Source organism: Sinocyclocheilus rhinocerous, unplaced genomic scaffold (genome assembly GCF_001515625.1).
Source record: "Sinocyclocheilus rhinocerous isolate Xijiao unplaced genomic scaffold, SAMN03320098_v1.1 scaffold2358, whole genome shotgun sequence".
Lineage (NCBI taxonomy): Eukaryota > Metazoa > Chordata > Actinopteri > Cypriniformes > Cyprinidae > Sinocyclocheilus > Sinocyclocheilus rhinocerous.
In genome coordinates, this window is record NW_015627543.1 from 356,687 (window position 1) to 375,132 (window position 18,446).

Genomic DNA, 18,446 nt, shown 5'->3' on the forward strand with positions numbered 1-18,446 from the left:
GTGTTCACTGATCCAGTCACCACTCCATGTGGACACAACTTCTGCAGAACCTGCCTGAACAAGTGCTGGACAAACACACAGACCTGCTAAGTGCACATTAAATATATCAAATGTACTCTATTCAGCAATGTAGATGATATATTGTCATTACATATCTTTTCAGCATGGCATCCTCCAGCGGTCCACTAAATGAGGAGCTCCAGTGCTCCATCTGTCTGGATGTGTTCACTGATCCAGTCACCGCTCCATGAGGACACAACTTCTGCAGAACCTGTCTGAACAAGTGCTGGCCAAGCACACAGACCTGCTTCTGTCCATTCTGTAAAGAAACATTCAGCAGAAGGCCTGACCTTCAGATTAATACAACCAGTGGCACCGTAATGGGGGGTAAGCAAACTCTACAGAGATCCCAAGTCAATATGATATTCGGGGGGCCCAGAAACCATAGCGGCGCCCCTGAATACAATGCTGAGAGTTTTGCGCAACACTTCAAGGAGAAGCTCAATCTAGGAAGACCTGAGGTGTTCTGTGACTTCTGTGATGAAAGAAAGCAGAAAGCCGTGAAGTCCTGCCTGACGTGTCAAAGCTCTTACTGTGAGACTCACCTGGAGCCTCATCACAGAGTCCCACGTCTAAAGAAACACACACTGATCAACGCTGTGGAAAATCTGGAGGATTATATATGCCAGAAACACGAGAGACCGCTGGAGCTGTTCTGCAGAGATGATCAGACGAGTGTGTGTCTGTTCTGCACTGAAGGAGACCACAGGACTAACAACACTGTTCCTATAGAGGAGGAGAGTCAGGAGAAGAAGGCAAGAGATACAAACAAAACACTTTAAATACTCATAAAATATAATTTTCTTTTCTCTGTGTTGACATGTTAAAGCACTTGTCCCTTTTTATGTTAAGGGTCGGTCACACTATGCTTTTCGTTCCACTGACTTCCATTCACACACATACGAATGCGGGAGAGCGGAAACTCAAGCTCCTGTGAAGTTGTTTTGCATTTCACTGCATTCCAAAGTTCAAGTCTGGTGAACTTTGGTGAATTTGTATCACATGAGACCATGTGACCAATAGAAGATCGATATGTCAAGGCATGTTCTCGTAGCCGAATTAAGAGAACATACATTTAAAACTGGAGTGCTGAAGAAAAGGATTTGGATTTTGGATTTGTTATTTGTATATATTTCATCTGGGTAGATTTCTTACAAGTTGCAGTCCAAAAATGATTACAGATTACATTATGAAATCTGTAGTTAGTAATGTAATCTAGATTACTCATTTTAGGTAATGTATTCTGACTACTTTTTAGATTACTTTTAGATTATTTTTGTATCTAACTTGTTTCAAACTTACCATTAATCATACTATATATAAAAAAGCAAAGAGAAAGAATTTATATATATATATATATTTATATTTCAACATCATAAAATGCATTAAACATTACATTAAACCAGGGTTTCCCAAACCGGGCTTAAAGGGATAGTTTACACAAAAATGAAAAATCATGTCATTAATTACTCACCCTCATGTCCTTTAAAACCCATAAGACCTTTGTTCATCTTTGGAACACAAATTAAGATATTTTTGATGAAATCCGAGAGCTTTCTGACCCTCCATAGACAGCAATGTAACTGAAATGTTCCCAGACCAGTGTCAACGAAGACGACGATGAAAACTATTTGTTAACGAACATTGTTTCTGTGACTAAGACGAGATGTTGACGAACTAAAACTAATATCTAATGATAAAAACTATGACGAAATTTATGTCGCGTCTTCGTTAACAAGACGAGACGGGACTAGAATGTTATTTGAGGACTATCGGACATTCAAAATACTTCCTATAGGCTAATGTGCATCCCTGTCATTGGATTGCAATCAGATTAGGGGTGTTCGCATATCTAGTCTCAGTATGGCAGCCGCAGTGGACGAATAGGCTACCAAAGCGCGAACTAGCGATCTGAAACAATGGCCTCAGCACCCAAAGGGTTATGGATAGGGTGACCAGACATCCCGTTTTTCCCCGGAGTCACAATTCGTTTGGTCAATTAACTTGGATAGGCGGAATTGTGCTGACAGAAGTGCTCTCTCTCGTGCACGCTCCACTTCTTCAGTTCTCACACAGCGCACGATCAGTTCTCAGTGCTCAAATACACACACAGCAGTCCAAATAAGTTGACAAAAATGCAATGACTTTTCGTGGACTAAAACTAGAATAAAACTATGAAAGACTCAAATAACTAAAATGTGACTATTAAGCATAAGCATTAGTCACCGTCTGCCGCCGTTATCGAGAGTACCATGACACATGCGTGTGCTGCTGCTGACATAAAACACTCAAGCACTGCGCCTTGTTTATGACCAGAAGAATGCACACACATGCGTCATGGTTTGAAATATTTATGTCCAGATTTCCAGAATCAACAGTTTTTGAAAATCATTGGATATGATGAAGACGTAGTGTTTCACAGCTACACACCCCATTGCTGTACTACCTAGAGGGAGAATAACAGAAATAGAGGAGGAGATGGAGAGGTGGAGGGATGCCGGAAGAATTGACACTGGGACGGTGCAATGAGAGCTGCTTATATAGGCTCTTAATGATGATTGACAGGACTGAATGATTAGGCTCCTCCTGAACCTACGTTTGGAACTTCATTTAAAAATTGACAGGAATACATAAAAATGGCGATTTGAATTGACCTATCGGTAAGCCCCACCCCCTTACTTACTGTTGCTCACTCGGTTGCTACTGTCTTACAATGACAGCTGTCAATGTGAAAACCTTGTCCCAAGATGTTTTTGATAAATTTTGGACACAGAAGGACCATCATTCAAGTGGGACTTAAATATGCCATGGAGGGATATATAAAATATTTCAAAATAAATATGTAAAAATACAGATCACAATGCAAACAGGAGAAGTCTCATGTTACTGTTCTTACGATTGCAATGACAACATTCCGGATCAACACTGTTCATGTACCGCAGGGTAAGATTAAATTAATTTACTGTAAGGGAAACAGGTCAATTTAGCTCAAAGGGAATCATTTATGATTTTATAGAGAATTTGGACAGAATCACTGTTTTACGGCTGATCACTAAGTCGGCCAGCGATTCATTAAACGAGCCATACAACATCAACTCTGCATGGATATTAATATCCAAAATATAGTGAGAACACTATTTATTAGCACAGTAACAAGATCGGCAGTTTAAGACATTAACTTGTAAGCACAAAACACAAGATACTTCTCTTTTCAATATTTTCTTCTCATCGTGGCTAAGTAGCAGCGGGCGTGCAGGCCAAAGCACGCTGGAACGGTGCTCAAAGAACGCAAAAAGTGATGGCAAAAAGCATGGCTAAAAGCACAAAGCAAAAGCGATGACTAAAAACATAATTTGATGGTGTCCTGAGTATTAAAACTCGGCTGTTGGACACATCCCAAATGGCATCTTGACCAATTAGAAATTGTCTTAGCTCAGGGTGTTGCTATTTTTCTCCATCCAATACATAAATCAACACGTTATCTTATCAGTCACATGGTCCACATTTTCCCACTCTTGCCGAGTATAATTTTGGACATGATTTCTATAACAAGAATATGATACATTTGACAAAGAGGTGCATATATACACGGAAAGGCAGTGTCTGTGCCATTCTGTTAAGTAAGAATGTGTTCTGTGAAGACCAAAGAGGTTAAAAGGTCTCATAAGGAATTTCAGTCTGGTTCTTGTCCTCTAGGTGGGGGGAAGTCAATCCAAAGAGCTCGTGATCGTCTGTTCTGTGAAAGAGTTGGTTGGTTAGGCTTGCTTCAGACTGGCGCTAGGATCTGATCTACGAACATCCTGTTGTCTTGGGCCTTTTGTGGAATTCGGTTCCTCGTGTTTCAACCATGTTCTTGATCGAATCTTAAAATTGTCTGACTCGCTCTAATACCCTACATTACATTTAACCAGTTAAAGGTGCACTAAGCGATTTTCCCAAACGATGTTGATATTTGAAAGCACCAAAACAAACACGCCCATACCCCAACAGGACCTCACTCTTATTGTATATGAGTTCTCTCCACCGCTGGAACGCTGCTCTGATATTTACGCGGGTCCTACTTCTTGCCTGATTGTAACCCTTTTTTTAATGTTTTCTATAATCGATCTGCTAATATCCGTCCTGTGCAGTCAAATTGAGCATTCTCTTTTCTTTATCATTACAAGACACGCCCCCTTACTGCTAATTGGCTACAAGTGTGCTTTGGGACTCGGTCCGATGCTGTGGTCAAAAGCATTTTTCAAAAATCGCTTAGTGCACCTTTAAATATGGAGAGGCACTGAAACGTATACCTTTGTTTATGTGTTTTTGACCTACACTGTACATGACGTGAGAACAGTTCGCTATTTAGGTTTGTACGTTAGCATTGACTCACTAACTTTAACGTTAGTTTTATCCAGAGATACCTTGCTGAAGCACAAGATGTCATTAACGTTCTGCTTGAGCAGATGAAAATTGTAACTTAATGAGAGTATGACAACCAGAAAATGACCGTTATATCTTCATTGGGATTAGAGTTGAATGCCTACAGACATTTTGCTCTGTTTTGTTTGGGTTCAGGAAATGGAATAAAATTAATTCTATTGCCTATCCTCTCAGGATACCTGGAATCTGTAGCATAAACACCATCAAACCGATGAAAGCTTCGGATCTTTCAATGTTTCTCTATGGCGCTGAAACCTAAAGATGTCTGAGTTCTGTTCCCTGTGCAACTGATACTCGACTGCCATTGGCTCATCTGCGTTTGAGGGGAGGTGCTTACTCATAGGTCAATTCAAACAGTCACGCGATCTCATTCCTAAATGACAGCGATGTCAAGTACGATCACAGCAAACATTCAGATTTGCATCTCTGAGCCAGAGAGCTGTTGTCATGTATAGGTACTATTAAACAGCTTCACAAACACAGTCTTTTCAGTCACACAGTATCATTATTTTTCTTACAATAATTCAAATTATAAGTACAATACAAATAAGTTTGTATTTCTGATATAAACACTAATGTCTACAATAGCGACCAAAATAGAGTTTTTGAAATTTTGAAACATTTTGAAAGTAACTTTAGCTTCTAAAAAAGGTTGTATCAATTATATCATTACATCAGTAGGTGACGACAAGTGACTGCTAAAAATATATGTCATGGAGTCATTCATTCAAGACATTCAAAAATTCCACGACATTCTAATTTATTGAGATGCACCTGTATATATGTCTGATCCAAGGATGGAGGTGCTTTTCAATTCTGTATTTGTGCATTTTGCAAAAGTAAAGTTTACTGAAGACATGCAGATACTTTTTTTTTTTTTACCTCATAGCTGAAGTATTCAGATTTTTGTTATATTTTAATATATAACTAATTTAGCAAGTTTTTTTTCAAATTTTTTTAAAATTTATTTAAAAAACTAATATATTCGAAATTTCTCCTTAATTTTTTCATTAGACTGAATGGGTAACAACAGGACGCTGCAATAATGGCAGGAGCTTTCTTTGCCAGCAGTTTTTAATTAAAGCAAGCATAACTTATATCTAAGTGACTACAGCCAATAACATATATTAGAATGCATAGTATTGTTGATTTAACATTAATTCATGTAAGGTTTTTAAGGTAAAATGTTTGTTTGACAGGCATTATCATCAGAAGTGGAATCAGCAGCAAGAGCTCTTATTGATGTGTTAGCCAGGGGCCTGGCTCCATCTTCATCAAGTGGCCTTACTCCTTTGCCTACTCTGTCAGAACCTGAAAATAGGGTGAGGCAGGCATTAAAAAGGTAATTTTATGTGTTGACCATTTTAATATTTAGCAATTATTAAAATATTTTAAAACATGGTAACCCTTTTAAACATCTAAAAATAGAACTTTTCTTGTTTTTTTTCTAACCTTCTGCTGAAATACTATTCATAAATTTGTCTTTTTGTCACTCTTACCGTAGGCAATTCACAAGTATGTTTGGGACTGAAAATGACCAGCCTAGGGGCAAAAAACGTTTCCCTGTGGCCAAACCTGGTAATGTGAAAAAGACAGATTTTCTAATTTATGTGCTCTCTGAACACACCCTGTTTGCTCCAAAAGGAGATGAAGACCTAAAACTTGTACATGCTGGGCTTGGGAAAAGGCTGTTAACTGTTCCAGACAGTTTTAAACACAGTGAGGTAATTGCAAACATTATCATAATGCAAGTAATTATATGATGCAAGTATTTTTTTTTCCATGACTTAAAAAATGAATAATGAATGTGGTGTTTTATGCTCGTTTAAGATTGTCACTCTGCTTGAGGAAGAATTTCCTAAATTAAAAACTCTTCAGGGGGGCTGGATGTTTTACAAGTCTACAGGTATTTATATTTTGCATGTCAAGTATAAATAAAACATGTAATAAAGTATTTAATTCTTTCTGATTTTATTGAAAAAAGGGTGTGGAAATTCTTGTGCTATCAGAAATGTCCTTCGCACATCTGAAGTCCTAATTACAAACTTGTCATTCAAGTGTTGCTTTGCTGATTCTGGAATTTCTGTCAAATACATTCTATTTTTGCTGTGCGTAAAGCATTCAGTACACATAAAATGACCTTTCATGTATGTAAATATGCATTACAAGGTGATGTAGCTATTGTGGAAAACCCAATAAAGAATAGCAGTCACAGCAGCGATTGTTCTCCCCTCTGCCATGATTTAAGTTTAAGGCCTGCTCAACTTGGGAACTTGCGCATCAAAATTATTACTGAGCTTCCCAGTGGTAAATACAACTTAAGAGATCATTCATGTCCAAATTTGAACTACTTAACTCATATTTACAACAATTCTGATAGCACATAAAGGCAGCATTAGTCCTGAGTTTGACTCTCCTCTGATTTTACTATTAGGTGGTGGTGAGCGGCGGCGAAAGCTGTCTATAATTCCCACAGACTCTGATGGATACTCAACTCGGCTCCTGAAATCGGTGTCGAATAATGGGAAGAACATGCTTTTTGTAGTTCCACTACAAGAGCAGCTTTCCATTGAACCATTACCCTTTGATTCTGTGGAGTTTTCAAAGATGCCACAGTCAAGCTGTATGAAATGTGGCAGGAAAATACCACTGCCATTGCTGCCCTTACACATTAAAGAGTGCAAAGTAACTGAGACTGTAGGTTTTAATTGGATTGCTTTTCTTTTCTTTTCTTTTTTTTTTAGATCATAATGCTTTCTTAATATTTCCATAGCCAATCCATCTCCATTATTTCATTAGGAGTCTGTAACTGATATGGCTGTTCTTGATGATGAAGATGAAAATGTTACCAGAGCCACTGACCAGCCAAGCTCACTTCACACAGATTTAGAACAATCATCACAGGTATTTTGATCAAAATGCATTCCTTGATAAATGCAGATATGTATATTTGTTTAGCAAAATGTGCGCCCAAAAATCTGTGGTTCCGTGCAAACTGTTGTGTGAGGCTATTCTGAAATTTGACGAGACTGATCTGAAACTTTTAACACCTTTAGCTAAGGTAGAAAATACATAGTATTCAACAAATGTATGTTGAAATAATTATTTATTAAGTCAACAAACTGATTTGCTTTTACTAGAAACTAAGGAGTAGCATATATGGTTTTCTTACATTTTATTTTTACAGATTTGTCCCATTTGCCAGATTTCTCTCCCAACTGATGTCTTACTTTATCATGCAAGCACGTGTGGTGAAGGGTAAAGTTATACTACAATATGTAGACTCTTACTTTAATACCTTAAATGATTAGTCCACCCAAAGTTGATATTTCTCTCATAGTTTACAGACATCTATTCTATAAATCCAGCAGTTACATTTAGAAGGCACGCTATTAATCCATATTGATCCAGTCACTCAAAGTCTTCTAAACCATATAACTATAAAATGTGTTGCTGGACAAAGAGGCAAATGATCCATATTGTTAAAGACTTTGTTTGTTAAAGGTATAAATTATGGATTTGTTTAAAACATCTTAAAATAAACTAAGATTAACAAAAGTCAAAAGCTCTGAGCTGGAATGGAGGTGAAAAAAAAACTGAGAAATATAATTTTTGGGTGGGCCATTTTTTTAAATTGTTTTATTCGTTCTATAAAAGACAATGTACAGGTTTCATAGACAGGGCTTAGATTAAGCCATGAGTATAGGCCTTTGTTGAATTAGGACATTTAAGTAACTTTTTTAAATGTTCCTTAGAAAAAACACATTACTGGTGTGAATCTTCAGACAAATCAATGGCACTGACATTTTTAGATATGTCAGTGAAAGTTGCATTCGGTTAAAATGGCTCAAACATGCATTTTAGTCTGGGACTAGGATTTAAACCTCGTCTGTGAAACCGGGCAAACATCTTTAGCTGTAAAGACTTTATTTTGTCTGTGTAGAATCAATGTTACTTTTTATTTTAATGTGCAAGAAAGTTTCTAAACTGGTTGGATAAACAAAACTGAAAAGTTGTATGTGCCATGCCTAATTTAGAGGGTGGACTTTCAGTGGCAGTGATTCTCCAAGCACTTCAAGAAGAGAAGAATTGCCAGGACCCTCAACTGCACAAACATTCACATCGCTATCAGCAGGTTATGCACGACACATTCTGCTTGGGTAGCGCTGTTGTACTGCTGTGAAACAAGTACATCTATATGCATCGATTCAAAAATGTTCTGTGTTGTGGCTTTGTTTTTAACCCTAGATTTGTCATACAACTATGCTTGTAAAACGCCCTTTGCATAAATTGTGAATTTCTTTTTCAGCATGGAAATATGAAATGGACCCACAGAAAGCATCTCGAATGTTCTGTGAGGAATTGCTCTCCCAAAATGAATACTGTCCATCTCTGTCACTACGCATCAACCAATTTGATACTGTGGATGAGCAGGACAGTACACTGATTTCATTTTACAAAATGAACAGTGCTAACTGGTCAGATCCATTGAGATGTAGCTTGATAGGTATTACTCGCTGTAAATATTAAAATCATTATTTGAAGAAAAACAGTGTACATGAGCTTGCTGTTCTTTTGTTTTTGCTTTGTTGATTTCTTTTTAGGAGATGCAGCTGTTGGCAAAGGAGTCAAACGTCATGTTTTGTCAATGGTGATGCAAAAACTGAAGACTGGCTTCACTTTAAATTTGGGTGTGTAATTGATTGCTGTTCTTTTCCACACACACATTATTTATATATTGATCACATTTTTACCTCATTCTGATGGTTGATGTAAACATCAACGGAAGCTCCTTCCCTGTTTCCTCCTCCTCTATTATTTTATGCACTGCACTTCTGAGTCATGATTGGCTGATTAGATGATGGATGATTGTTGGTGTCAGACAGATTGGTTTGAGTCCATCTCTCCATCTCAACCCAGCATTCTGTCTGTGAAGTAGACCTTTGAACTTAAAACAACAATAGATACTATTAGAACCTCGAATATGTAGAACCTGCAATATACAAGTCTGAGAAGACACTTGATAGTGCTAGTCTGCTTCTACAAACAATTTGAAAGTGAAAGTGAAGTGTGGCCAAGTATGGTGACCCATACATGGTGAAACATACATTTAACCCATCCAAGTGCACACACACAGCAGTGAACACACACCGGAGCAGTGGGCAGCCATATGCTGCAGCACCTGGGGAGCAGTTGGGGGTTCAGTGCCTTGCTCAAGGTCTCACCTCAGTCGTGGTATTAAGGGTGGAGAGAGCACTGGTTATTCACTCCCCACCCACTGACAATTCCTGCCGGACCTGAGACTCTTGTAACCTTCAGGTTACAAGTCCGACTCTCTATCCATTAGGCCACGACTGCCCCCAAATTTCAGTGTGATTTGGGCCACTCCTTTACAGACACATATATAACTGTTTTGCATCTTAAGAAGCTACGGTGATCATGCATCTTATGAATGTATTTTGAGATAATCTTTCAATAGTGTAATTGAGATAACAACTGTGACGTCCTATGTTCTCCCCTCAGAAAAAAGACACCATAAAAGCAACTGAAACTGCTCCTTTCCTTCTCTTACTCAGATTTGATTAGTCCAGTGGTGGAATTAGTTCAGTAAAAAGTATGCCAAATGCAGATAATGTTATGGCTTTTAAACAACTACTACTATTAAAGATGATTGTCTTACAGTTCATATTTTTCTTAAGGTTCTTCTACCACAGCCCTTTTTGAGGGGGAAAAAAACCACCGTGTCCCTTCTGCATCTGCTGTACTACGGGACAGCAACTTGTTCCAAATGGCTGGCCGAATGATAGGTCATTCTTTTTTACATGGAGGTCCTTGTCTTTCTGGACTGAGTTTACCTGTGGTCATCCTTCTAACTGGAGGGAATGCTGACAGCGCGGCTTCAGCTCTGACACTGCAGGATTGCCCAGACCTAGACCACAGGGAAACCATTAGTTTGGTGAGTACTTGCAATGCAATAAAGTACTTCAGTACAAGATTTTTTTTTTCTTTTTGTATAAAGATGTCACTGAATCATTGTAATACTTCTCACATTTTCAATTTGTTCTTGCAGCTCAAGAAAACACAACTCACTGAAGAAGAAATGACTCGATTGACAAATCTTTGCCTTTTCTGGGATCTCCCTGTTCCATCGTTGCGTAATCGAGACTGGCTGTTTCAACAGCTGTTGTCACATGCTGTAAGTTTTGCTGTTTTGTTTTATAATAATATTGTGACCGGAGTCATTGAAAAAGATTCAGTCTCTATTTACCTAATCAAAATCTTCTAGTAACGTGCTGAAAAAAAACATGCATGTGTTAGTACAGTACTAAATCATGCTAGTAACACCGTAGCATCCACATAGAATATCCGAGAATCACCTGCTTTGCAAAACACCCTAGCACCTGTCTTTCTATCTAACTGTCTGTCTGTGAATCCTTGTAAATTAATCTTTTGTGTGTGTGTGTGTGTGTGTATATAATACTTTTTTTTTTTTTTTTCAAGCCAACCTCAGAGTTTGTCTTTGTTTTCAGGTACTTGGACGTGTTAAGTGCCAGATTAAAGATTTGAGAAAAGGCATCAAAGACACCGGCATCTGGCCACTTCTCTCCCAGAGACTAGACAGTCACCACATTGTTTTCCCAAGGGAGTCAGTTCAGGACATTACATCACAGGTAAGTATACTTGTATTTGGAATCTGGTATTCTCTGGTATTAATACTGGTATTGTTTGGTATATTTGGAAATTTGGTATTTTGTTTTGCATTCATAAAAAAAAAAAAACATTCAATCTTCTGTATAACTGATTATTTCATTATAGATGACACAAATTGTCATTTTGGGGTAGTCGATATAATTCCAAACTTGCACTATTAAAGGGTTCATGAATTGCATATTAAAATTTAAAATTTGCATTCATGTTTTGACATATAAGAAAACTTTTTAAAAAATTCAGAGTTCAAAACTCTTTATTGAAGCCCTGCTGCTGAAACTACTCATTGCCTACTTTCTTGGATTTGTGATGTCAAGTAGTTGAATACATCAGTACAAGAATGAATCCACAGTGGCTTTCAAATGGTTACACCTGAGCCCCACTCAGCTGGCACAAGTTATTATGCAAAAATGCCAGCTATTCAGAACACAGAAGCCTTAAAAGAGGTGTGCCCCCCAAACGTGATGTTTCAAATAGAGGTTGAAAATCAGGATAGAAAATGGCTGTGTATTTCTAAATTATGACTGTTTTTTTAATTAAAAAATTACCAACATTATAAGCAGACCTTGTCTTATGAAGAAAATAAATAAATAAATATGGCAAGTTCATGGCCTCATTAGCATTCTTATTCAAACCCCATAGGGAATTCTTCAGAAAATTGTATGGCCTAAACCTGTGGACAATATGGATTATGAGGACAATGATGACTCCATTACTGTTGAAAAAATGTGTGTCATCACAGGCTATATGCGAAGATTTATTGAAGAAGGTATGGGTTTATTTATGCTACTTGCATTGCAAATGGTCTTTCAGTTAAAAATGGAAAAGGTCTCTGCCGTTTAATAACAATTATATAAGAAATCAACTAGAACAAATGTTTATAATTTTTTCCTACTTTATTTACTCTTTCATAGCATCACCAACCATGCTGAATCACCTAATGAAGTTCTGGGTGGGATGGGAGTTGCCAGAAGAAAACCTGGAGTTAGAGTTGGTGACTGCCAAGTTCCCTGTTGCATACACATGTTTCAAAACATTGCGCCTTCCCTGTCACTACAAGAGCTACGCTGCATTCAGAGTAGATATGTTAATGTGCCTGAACTCTGTAAATAGTGGATTTGGCCTCATTTAACTAGAAAGAGATGGGAAAAATAAAAAAAACAGAGGGCAGTGTGCTAGATGAACTGAGTTGCCTCTTTAAAAGAGGATATAGTATTGGTTCCAATTTGAGTTCTAAAAAGACAAGAGGCTAATTAATCGCTTACAACTAGGGCTGGTAAGCGATTAAAATTTTTAATCTAATTAATTAAATGATGTGGCGATTAATTACTCGAAGTAATCGCACATCAAATTTGGCTGAGAAATTACTCTCAAAATATAATTTAAAGCAGTGGTGTAGTCTAGTTTTTTTTTTTTTTCCATCCAGCCTCATACACACCTGTCCTAGAGCGACACCCCATAAACACAACCACACTCACTAATGCATACAGTTTGCATGAGAGCATTCTGAAAGACTGCTTGTGTGATATCAACATGTCAATTTTTTAATTTTTAAAAACATCTTTAAATTTCAAAGATGCTGAAACTGTTGTTCATGCGTTTATTACGTCGTGTCTGGATTACTGTAACTCTTTGTTTTATTGCCTATACCCAACAAAGTCCTTAATCGCTTGCAGCTGTATGGATGGATTTTACCAAAACTGAATTCAAGATTCCTATCCGGTAATAAAACAATACAATTCACTAATCTGAAGAGAAGATCTACAGGAAAGAGCACATGATAACAGCTGGCCCAATCTCATCTCCTCCCCCCATGCTGAGTTCCTGACTCCTCAGTCATGCAAATTTCACAAATCTATTGTTTCAAGCTGTTTTATGTGTGGTCAATACCGTATTGACCCGAATATAAGACGATGTTTTTTTCTTGGAAATACATCTGAAAAAACGCGGTCGTCTTATATTCAGGGTCTAGACTTTGACATGTCAATAATACACCCACAACAATAGGTGGCGCCAAATACGCGTACAACGAGTGTGCCATGAAATATGTCATGTAATGCGTGTTGTAAAGATCGTGAGTAAAAACAAAAGAAAAAGAAAACCTTACAGCTGCATGAGCCGTGACTGTCACGTTAGCCTGGTGGCACCAAACTCCCTTTGTGATTTTAAAACGTAAGACAGTACCCAGATTTGAAGACTACAGTAAGATTTAACTTCTACTGTTAATAAGATTTTGGTAGGCTACTATTAGATGGATAGCCTAAATGTCCTAATTCAGATGGGCTACCTATTTTTTTTTTGTTTTTTTTAATGGTATATCAAAAAGTGTATATTTTTTAAATGTGATTGTTGGTACATTTTACCAGTTTTTACCATACTTTCAAAACAAAAATTAAAATAGGAAAAATATGCAACATGAAAATAATTGAAGACAAAATGTGTTACTGAGAAAAGACAAGATTTGGTTTTTAAAAAGCCTTTTTCCAAAAGGTACATCTGGAAAAAGGGGGGGTCGTCTTATAATCAGGGTCATCTTATATTCGGGCCAATACGGTACTATTTATTTTTAACTATAATAATCAACACTCAAATTACAAATTTGTATGCAAACATGTACATTGGACATATTGTAGTTTTTAAATTAACTTCTAAATTACAAAATTTCAATTTGTTGTTGTAATATAATCATTTACAGAGTGGCTGTCATAACTTGTTTCATAAAAGATTTATTTAAACATACAATAAATAATTAAGACATCACTAACAGGTAAAGGAAAATATAATGAAGTATACTTTGTCGTGTCGCGTCGCGCCGCATCCAGTGTAGACAGCATCACCAATTATAATGGGTTCTATTGTATTTTGTTGCGCCACTCGCGTCCGGTATAGACACCCAGTTAGGAAATGTGATGTGACCGATGTGATAAGCATGAGTTCTGGGCCGCGGCGTGGCCGGTATAAACACCAGCATTTGCCAAGTTTCCATCCAGTTTTGTTATCGAAAAAGAGAATGTGTAAAAAAAAAAAAAACATTGCGAAATTTGCTGTCTACAGCCTGTTTCCACCCAACTGGCCTTTTTCCGATAAAATGGTGTGTGTGATGACGTCATCCCTAAAAAAACTTGTCGCATAAGTTTTGGTGTATCGCAAAAAAATTGCCCCTTGAGCTTACTGAGAAAAAAGAAGATTTGTTTTTTAAAAAACCTTTTACCAAAAGGTACATCTGGAAAAAGGGGGGTCGTCTTATAATCAGGGTCGTCTTATATTCGGGCCAATATGGTATAAATACTTCAGGTGCAACTGGTAAGGTGGTTTAACTCTTGCATCAACAGAACAGTCAAGAATAAAGAAAACAAAACCTGTTCTTCTGATGTGGGAGATGCCCCAATAAAGATCTTTGATAACCATTTGCTTTCATCCCTAAAACTAGGTGGGTGACCTTTTGGGCATGATAAAAGGACAAACAAAAGTTGCATAAATATTTGGGTGCTAAATGTTTATAGTCCTTTTGTTAGAGGTCAATACCGTATTGACCCGAATATAAGACGATGTTTTTTTCTTGGAAATACATCTGAAAAAACGCGGTCGTCTTATATTCAGGGTCTAGACTTTGACATGTCAATAATACACCCACAACAATAGGTGGCGCCAAATACGCGTACAACGAGTGTGCCATGAAATATGTCATGTAATGCGTGTTGTAAAGATCGTGAGTAAAAACAAAAGAAAAAGGTATTTAAAGGGATTTGGCAAACCACTCAAGGAAGCATCTGTATCCAGAACTTCCCACACAGTTGCTGTGTGTCTCTATTGCCAGGTATGCTGACATCTTGAAACGATTTTTTTAATACTATATTTTGAACTGTATTTTATATTTTATGCTAATCAGTTGTGTACCATGTATTCTTTTTAATTATTTTAATTGATGTTTAATCCTGCCTGGCAAACAATAAATGTTATTCTTGATTTATTCTGCATTATTCTTAAATCATTATTTCTAGTAAATTAAAGTGGAGTTTGGTATTACCGCAAATCTGTGTTCAGGATCGATCATACAGAAGGCTCAATGAATGGAGCATAGGGCACATAATTTGAGACCTTTTCGATTTCTGACTATCACTGCCTTAGGAAGTTGCAGTTTTCGTGAACATAAAAAACTGCTTTTTGTTATGAGCAAGCAGAGTTTAAAGGTAGATATTCACCCTGCATCCTCTGTCTAAGATCAGAACTGACGAGTTTGTGTCCGTGAGGCTACGACCGGCCGGCGTAAGTTCTCTGTGCGATACCGGGTCCCTAATGAACGAATAACTGAAAATATGGGATACTCAGAATAATAAAAGATCTAAATTAAATCACAACTAATCTCATGATCAGCTGTTATATCGGAAACATTGTAAAATTAGAAGTAATTTATAATTGGAGTCAGAATAAAATTAGAAACCAACATTTTATTAAATTAGGATGATTTTTGCAGAAGCGCCAAAAGACGTACACGCAGAATACCTTTAACCAGATCATTGGATTCCATCATTGGGCCAGTGTGGACCTTACAAAGTGAAACCACCCTTACACAGCTTATCCAAAATTCAGCTACTCGCGTTCTTACATTTACCAAAAAATCTGCCCACATCACTCCGGTTTTACAGCAATTACATTGGCTCCCTGTCAGCTATCGTATTCAGTTTAAGATTCTTGTTTTAGTTTTCAAGGCCCGTCATGGTTTAGCACCTTCTTACCTTTCTGAATGAATTCTCCCCTATGTCCCTGCCCGTACTTTGAGATTGTAGTAATTTGGAAAATGTGATGTTCCAAAGGAATTATTATTTTTGTTTTGATTCAAGACTGAGTAAACCAACTAAATGTTTATTTAGTGGTTAATGTTCCTATGCTCATGTAAATTTAAAAAGAAGGTTTTTGCATTACGTACAAAAAAATATACCCGTATGCACCAACGGTCTTGTGCAGGAAACAAAATAAAGCTTGCTGTGTTATCTGAATCAGCTCTGATGTCTCCAGCTTGATTGTTGATACGAGGGACAAGTTATCACATAATGGCGACGAGGATTAAAGTTTTGGAGTTACTTCGCGGAGTTTTTGAAGAAACTATGTTTTTTCTTAGTTTTTTTATCACACCATCATCCGAGATGAAACAGTAATGGCACTCGCGGTAGGAACAATTACTCCATTTGACAGTAAGACCCAGTCTTGGGAGGAATATTGCGAGGTATTATCTCTTTTTTTTAAGCAAATGAGATTGAGGATGCTGCGAAGAAACAGGCTATTTTGCTTAGTTCTGTGGGGAGTTCGGCATATAGTCTTATGAGAAATGTGCTTAGCCCCGACAAACCAGGTGATATAAGCTTCAACGAGTTAGTGGAACTGTTGAAAAATCACTATAACCCCAAACCAAGTGAGATTGTGCAGCGTTTTAAGATTAATTCGCGGAATAGAGAACCAAATGTTTCAAAATAAGGCGTCCACGGACGTGCACGCTAAACCGTCAATGCAGACGGTGCTCAAGTTGGAAGCAAGGAACAAATGGACGCATAAAGAACCACGCCCTAACTGCTACAGATGCAGGGGTGATCACAAACAGCATGAGTGCCGTTTTCTACAAGAGCAGTGCCACAAATGTGGTAAGAAAGAGCATATTAGAAAAATGTGTAGAGTCTACCAGGTCTAAGCCTAAGGGGGGAGGGGGGAGGGGGGAAATACAAGCAACAGCAGTCCAGCACACTCAAATATAGATCAGGTCATCACATTAGTGACCCGGTGGAAGCCACTGCCAGTGACAGGCAAGAAGTTTTCACTTTGTACAGTGTGGTAGAAACTCAAATTCCAAGAGTGTCTCCAATCACCATGCTTTTAAAAGTGAATGACACAGAGGTAAATTTTAAAGTGGACATGGGCTGCAGTGTCACTATTATGTAGAATTCAGAATATGCCAAGTTAGGGAGTGTGGGCAAGGTCCCGGAGCTGAAAGATTGTTCTCTTAACCTAAAAACGTATACGGGTGAGTCAGTAAAAATACTAGGGGCCACAGATGTGATCGTTCGGCATTGAAATCAAGTTAAAGAACTTCCTTTGGTGGTGGTGGTGTCTACAGAAGGACCGAACCTTCTGGGCCGGGGATGGATTAAAGAGATAGACATTTGCTGGAGGGTGATAAATCAAGTAAACACAGAAACCATGACACTTCAGGAGGTGTTGACCAAGCATTAAACTGTGTTTAAAGAGGCCTTAGGGACATGGACAGGTCCCCCAGCGAAAATGCATGTTGACAAGGATGCAGTGCCAAGGTACTATAAGCCCAGGCCGGTACCTTATGCTCTAAAAAAAAAAGTGGAAGTGGAGTTAGAGAGGTTGCTCAAGGACAACATTTTGGAGCCTGTCAAATTTTCAGAGTGGGCGGCACCAATTGAACCCGTCCTTAAACCAGATAATTCAGTGAGGATTTGTGGTTATTACAAGCTTACCGTTAATCAGGCATCCAAGCTAGAGCAGTATCCAATTCCCAAACTCGAGGACCTGTTGGAAAAGTTAGCAGGGGGTGAAAAATACAGTAAGCTGGCTCTCAGTCATGCATATCAGCAAGTGATCTTGGATGAGGAGTCTAAAAGATATGTAACACTGAACACTCACAAGGGCTTATTTACAGTAAATAGACTGCCGTTTGGTGTGGCTTCCAGTCCTGCCATTTTTCAACGAATCATGGAGGGGTTACTACAGGTATCCCTGGGGTCGCGATATACCTCGATGACATTCTCATAACGGGCAAGGATGAGAATGAACATCTGCACACACTGAGTGAGGTTTAGAAGCGGCTGAAGGAGGGTGGTCTGAGGCTAAAAAGGGAAAAGTGTGCATTCATGCAGCAAGAGGCGGAGTTTTTGGGCCATAGAGTGGACTCTACAGGTCTGCGTCCACTTTCGAACAAGGTGGAGGCTCTGCAAAAAGCACCAGCTCCCCGAAATGTCACCAATTTAAAAGCATATCTGGGATTGCTTAAAGTGTCCTGAAACCCCAGACTACTTTTTCTGAGATTTTAGCAGAGGTGTTTGTGCTGCACATCATAGAAGACAATGTTAACATCCGATAATTTTAACTGTTGGAGAAAACTGGTTAATTTTAAGCTTTTTTGCACTATTTTCATCTTTCGGGTTTATTGTGTTGACATCACAATTTGTGACATGGCAATGGACTAATAGTACATCAATGACGCGTCGGTGTCTATTAAATTATTCATGAGACTG

The 18,446-nt window shown here is 38.0% G+C and overlaps 2 protein-coding genes and 1 long non-coding RNA gene across 3 annotated transcripts; all 3 read left to right on the forward strand.

Annotated features, from left to right (window-relative positions):
* Positions 1-313: 313 nt before the first annotated feature.
* On the forward strand, positions 314-7,258 carry LOC107730772 (E3 ubiquitin/ISG15 ligase TRIM25-like). The gene is made up of 6 exons (XM_016541708.1): positions 314-815; positions 5,685-5,827; positions 5,990-6,209; positions 6,316-6,391; positions 6,920-7,108; positions 7,230-7,258. The coding sequence occupies exons 1-6, from the start codon at positions 381-383 to the stop codon at positions 7,256-7,258; spliced, it is 1,092 nt and encodes a 363-aa protein (XP_016397194.1). The 5' UTR covers positions 314-380.
* Positions 7,259-8,903: 1,645 nt separating this feature from the next.
* On the forward strand, positions 8,904-10,288 carry LOC107730735 (uncharacterized). Its single transcript, XR_001638714.1, has 3 exons — positions 8,904-8,992; positions 9,090-9,176; positions 10,185-10,288. It is a non-coding gene; the product is annotated as an uncharacterized LOC107730735 (long non-coding RNA).
* On the forward strand, positions 10,286-14,540 carry LOC107730781 (uncharacterized). The gene is made up of 6 exons (XM_016541718.1): positions 10,286-10,441; positions 10,556-10,681; positions 11,016-11,156; positions 11,836-11,962; positions 12,108-12,271; positions 14,526-14,540. Exons 1-6 carry the CDS (start codon positions 10,286-10,288, stop codon positions 14,538-14,540), a joined length of 729 nt encoding a protein of 242 aa, XP_016397204.1.
* Positions 14,541-18,446: the final 3,906 nt, after the last annotated feature.

Coding starts and splice junctions, on each gene's coding strand:
- LOC107730772 (XM_016541708.1), top strand. CDS start 381: ATGGGGGGTAAGCAAACTCTACAGAGATCCCAAGTCAATATGATATTC. Junction 5,828..5,989: donor GTGAGGCAGGCATTAAAAAG/GTAATTTTATGT, acceptor CTCTTACCGTAG/GCAATTCACAAGTATGTTTG. Junction 7,109..7,229: donor AAAGATGCCACAGTCAAGCT/GTATGAAATGTG, acceptor TTTTTTTTTTAG/ATCATAATGCTTTCTTAATA.
- LOC107730781 (XM_016541718.1), top strand. CDS start 10,286: ATGATAGGTCATTCTTTTTTACATGGAGGTCCTTGTCTTTCTGGACTG. Junction 11,157..11,835: donor TTCAGGACATTACATCACAG/GTAAGTATACTT, acceptor CAAACCCCATAG/GGAATTCTTCAGAAAATTGT. Junction 11,963..12,107: donor GCGAAGATTTATTGAAGAAG/GTATGGGTTTAT, acceptor ACTCTTTCATAG/CATCACCAACCATGCTGAAT.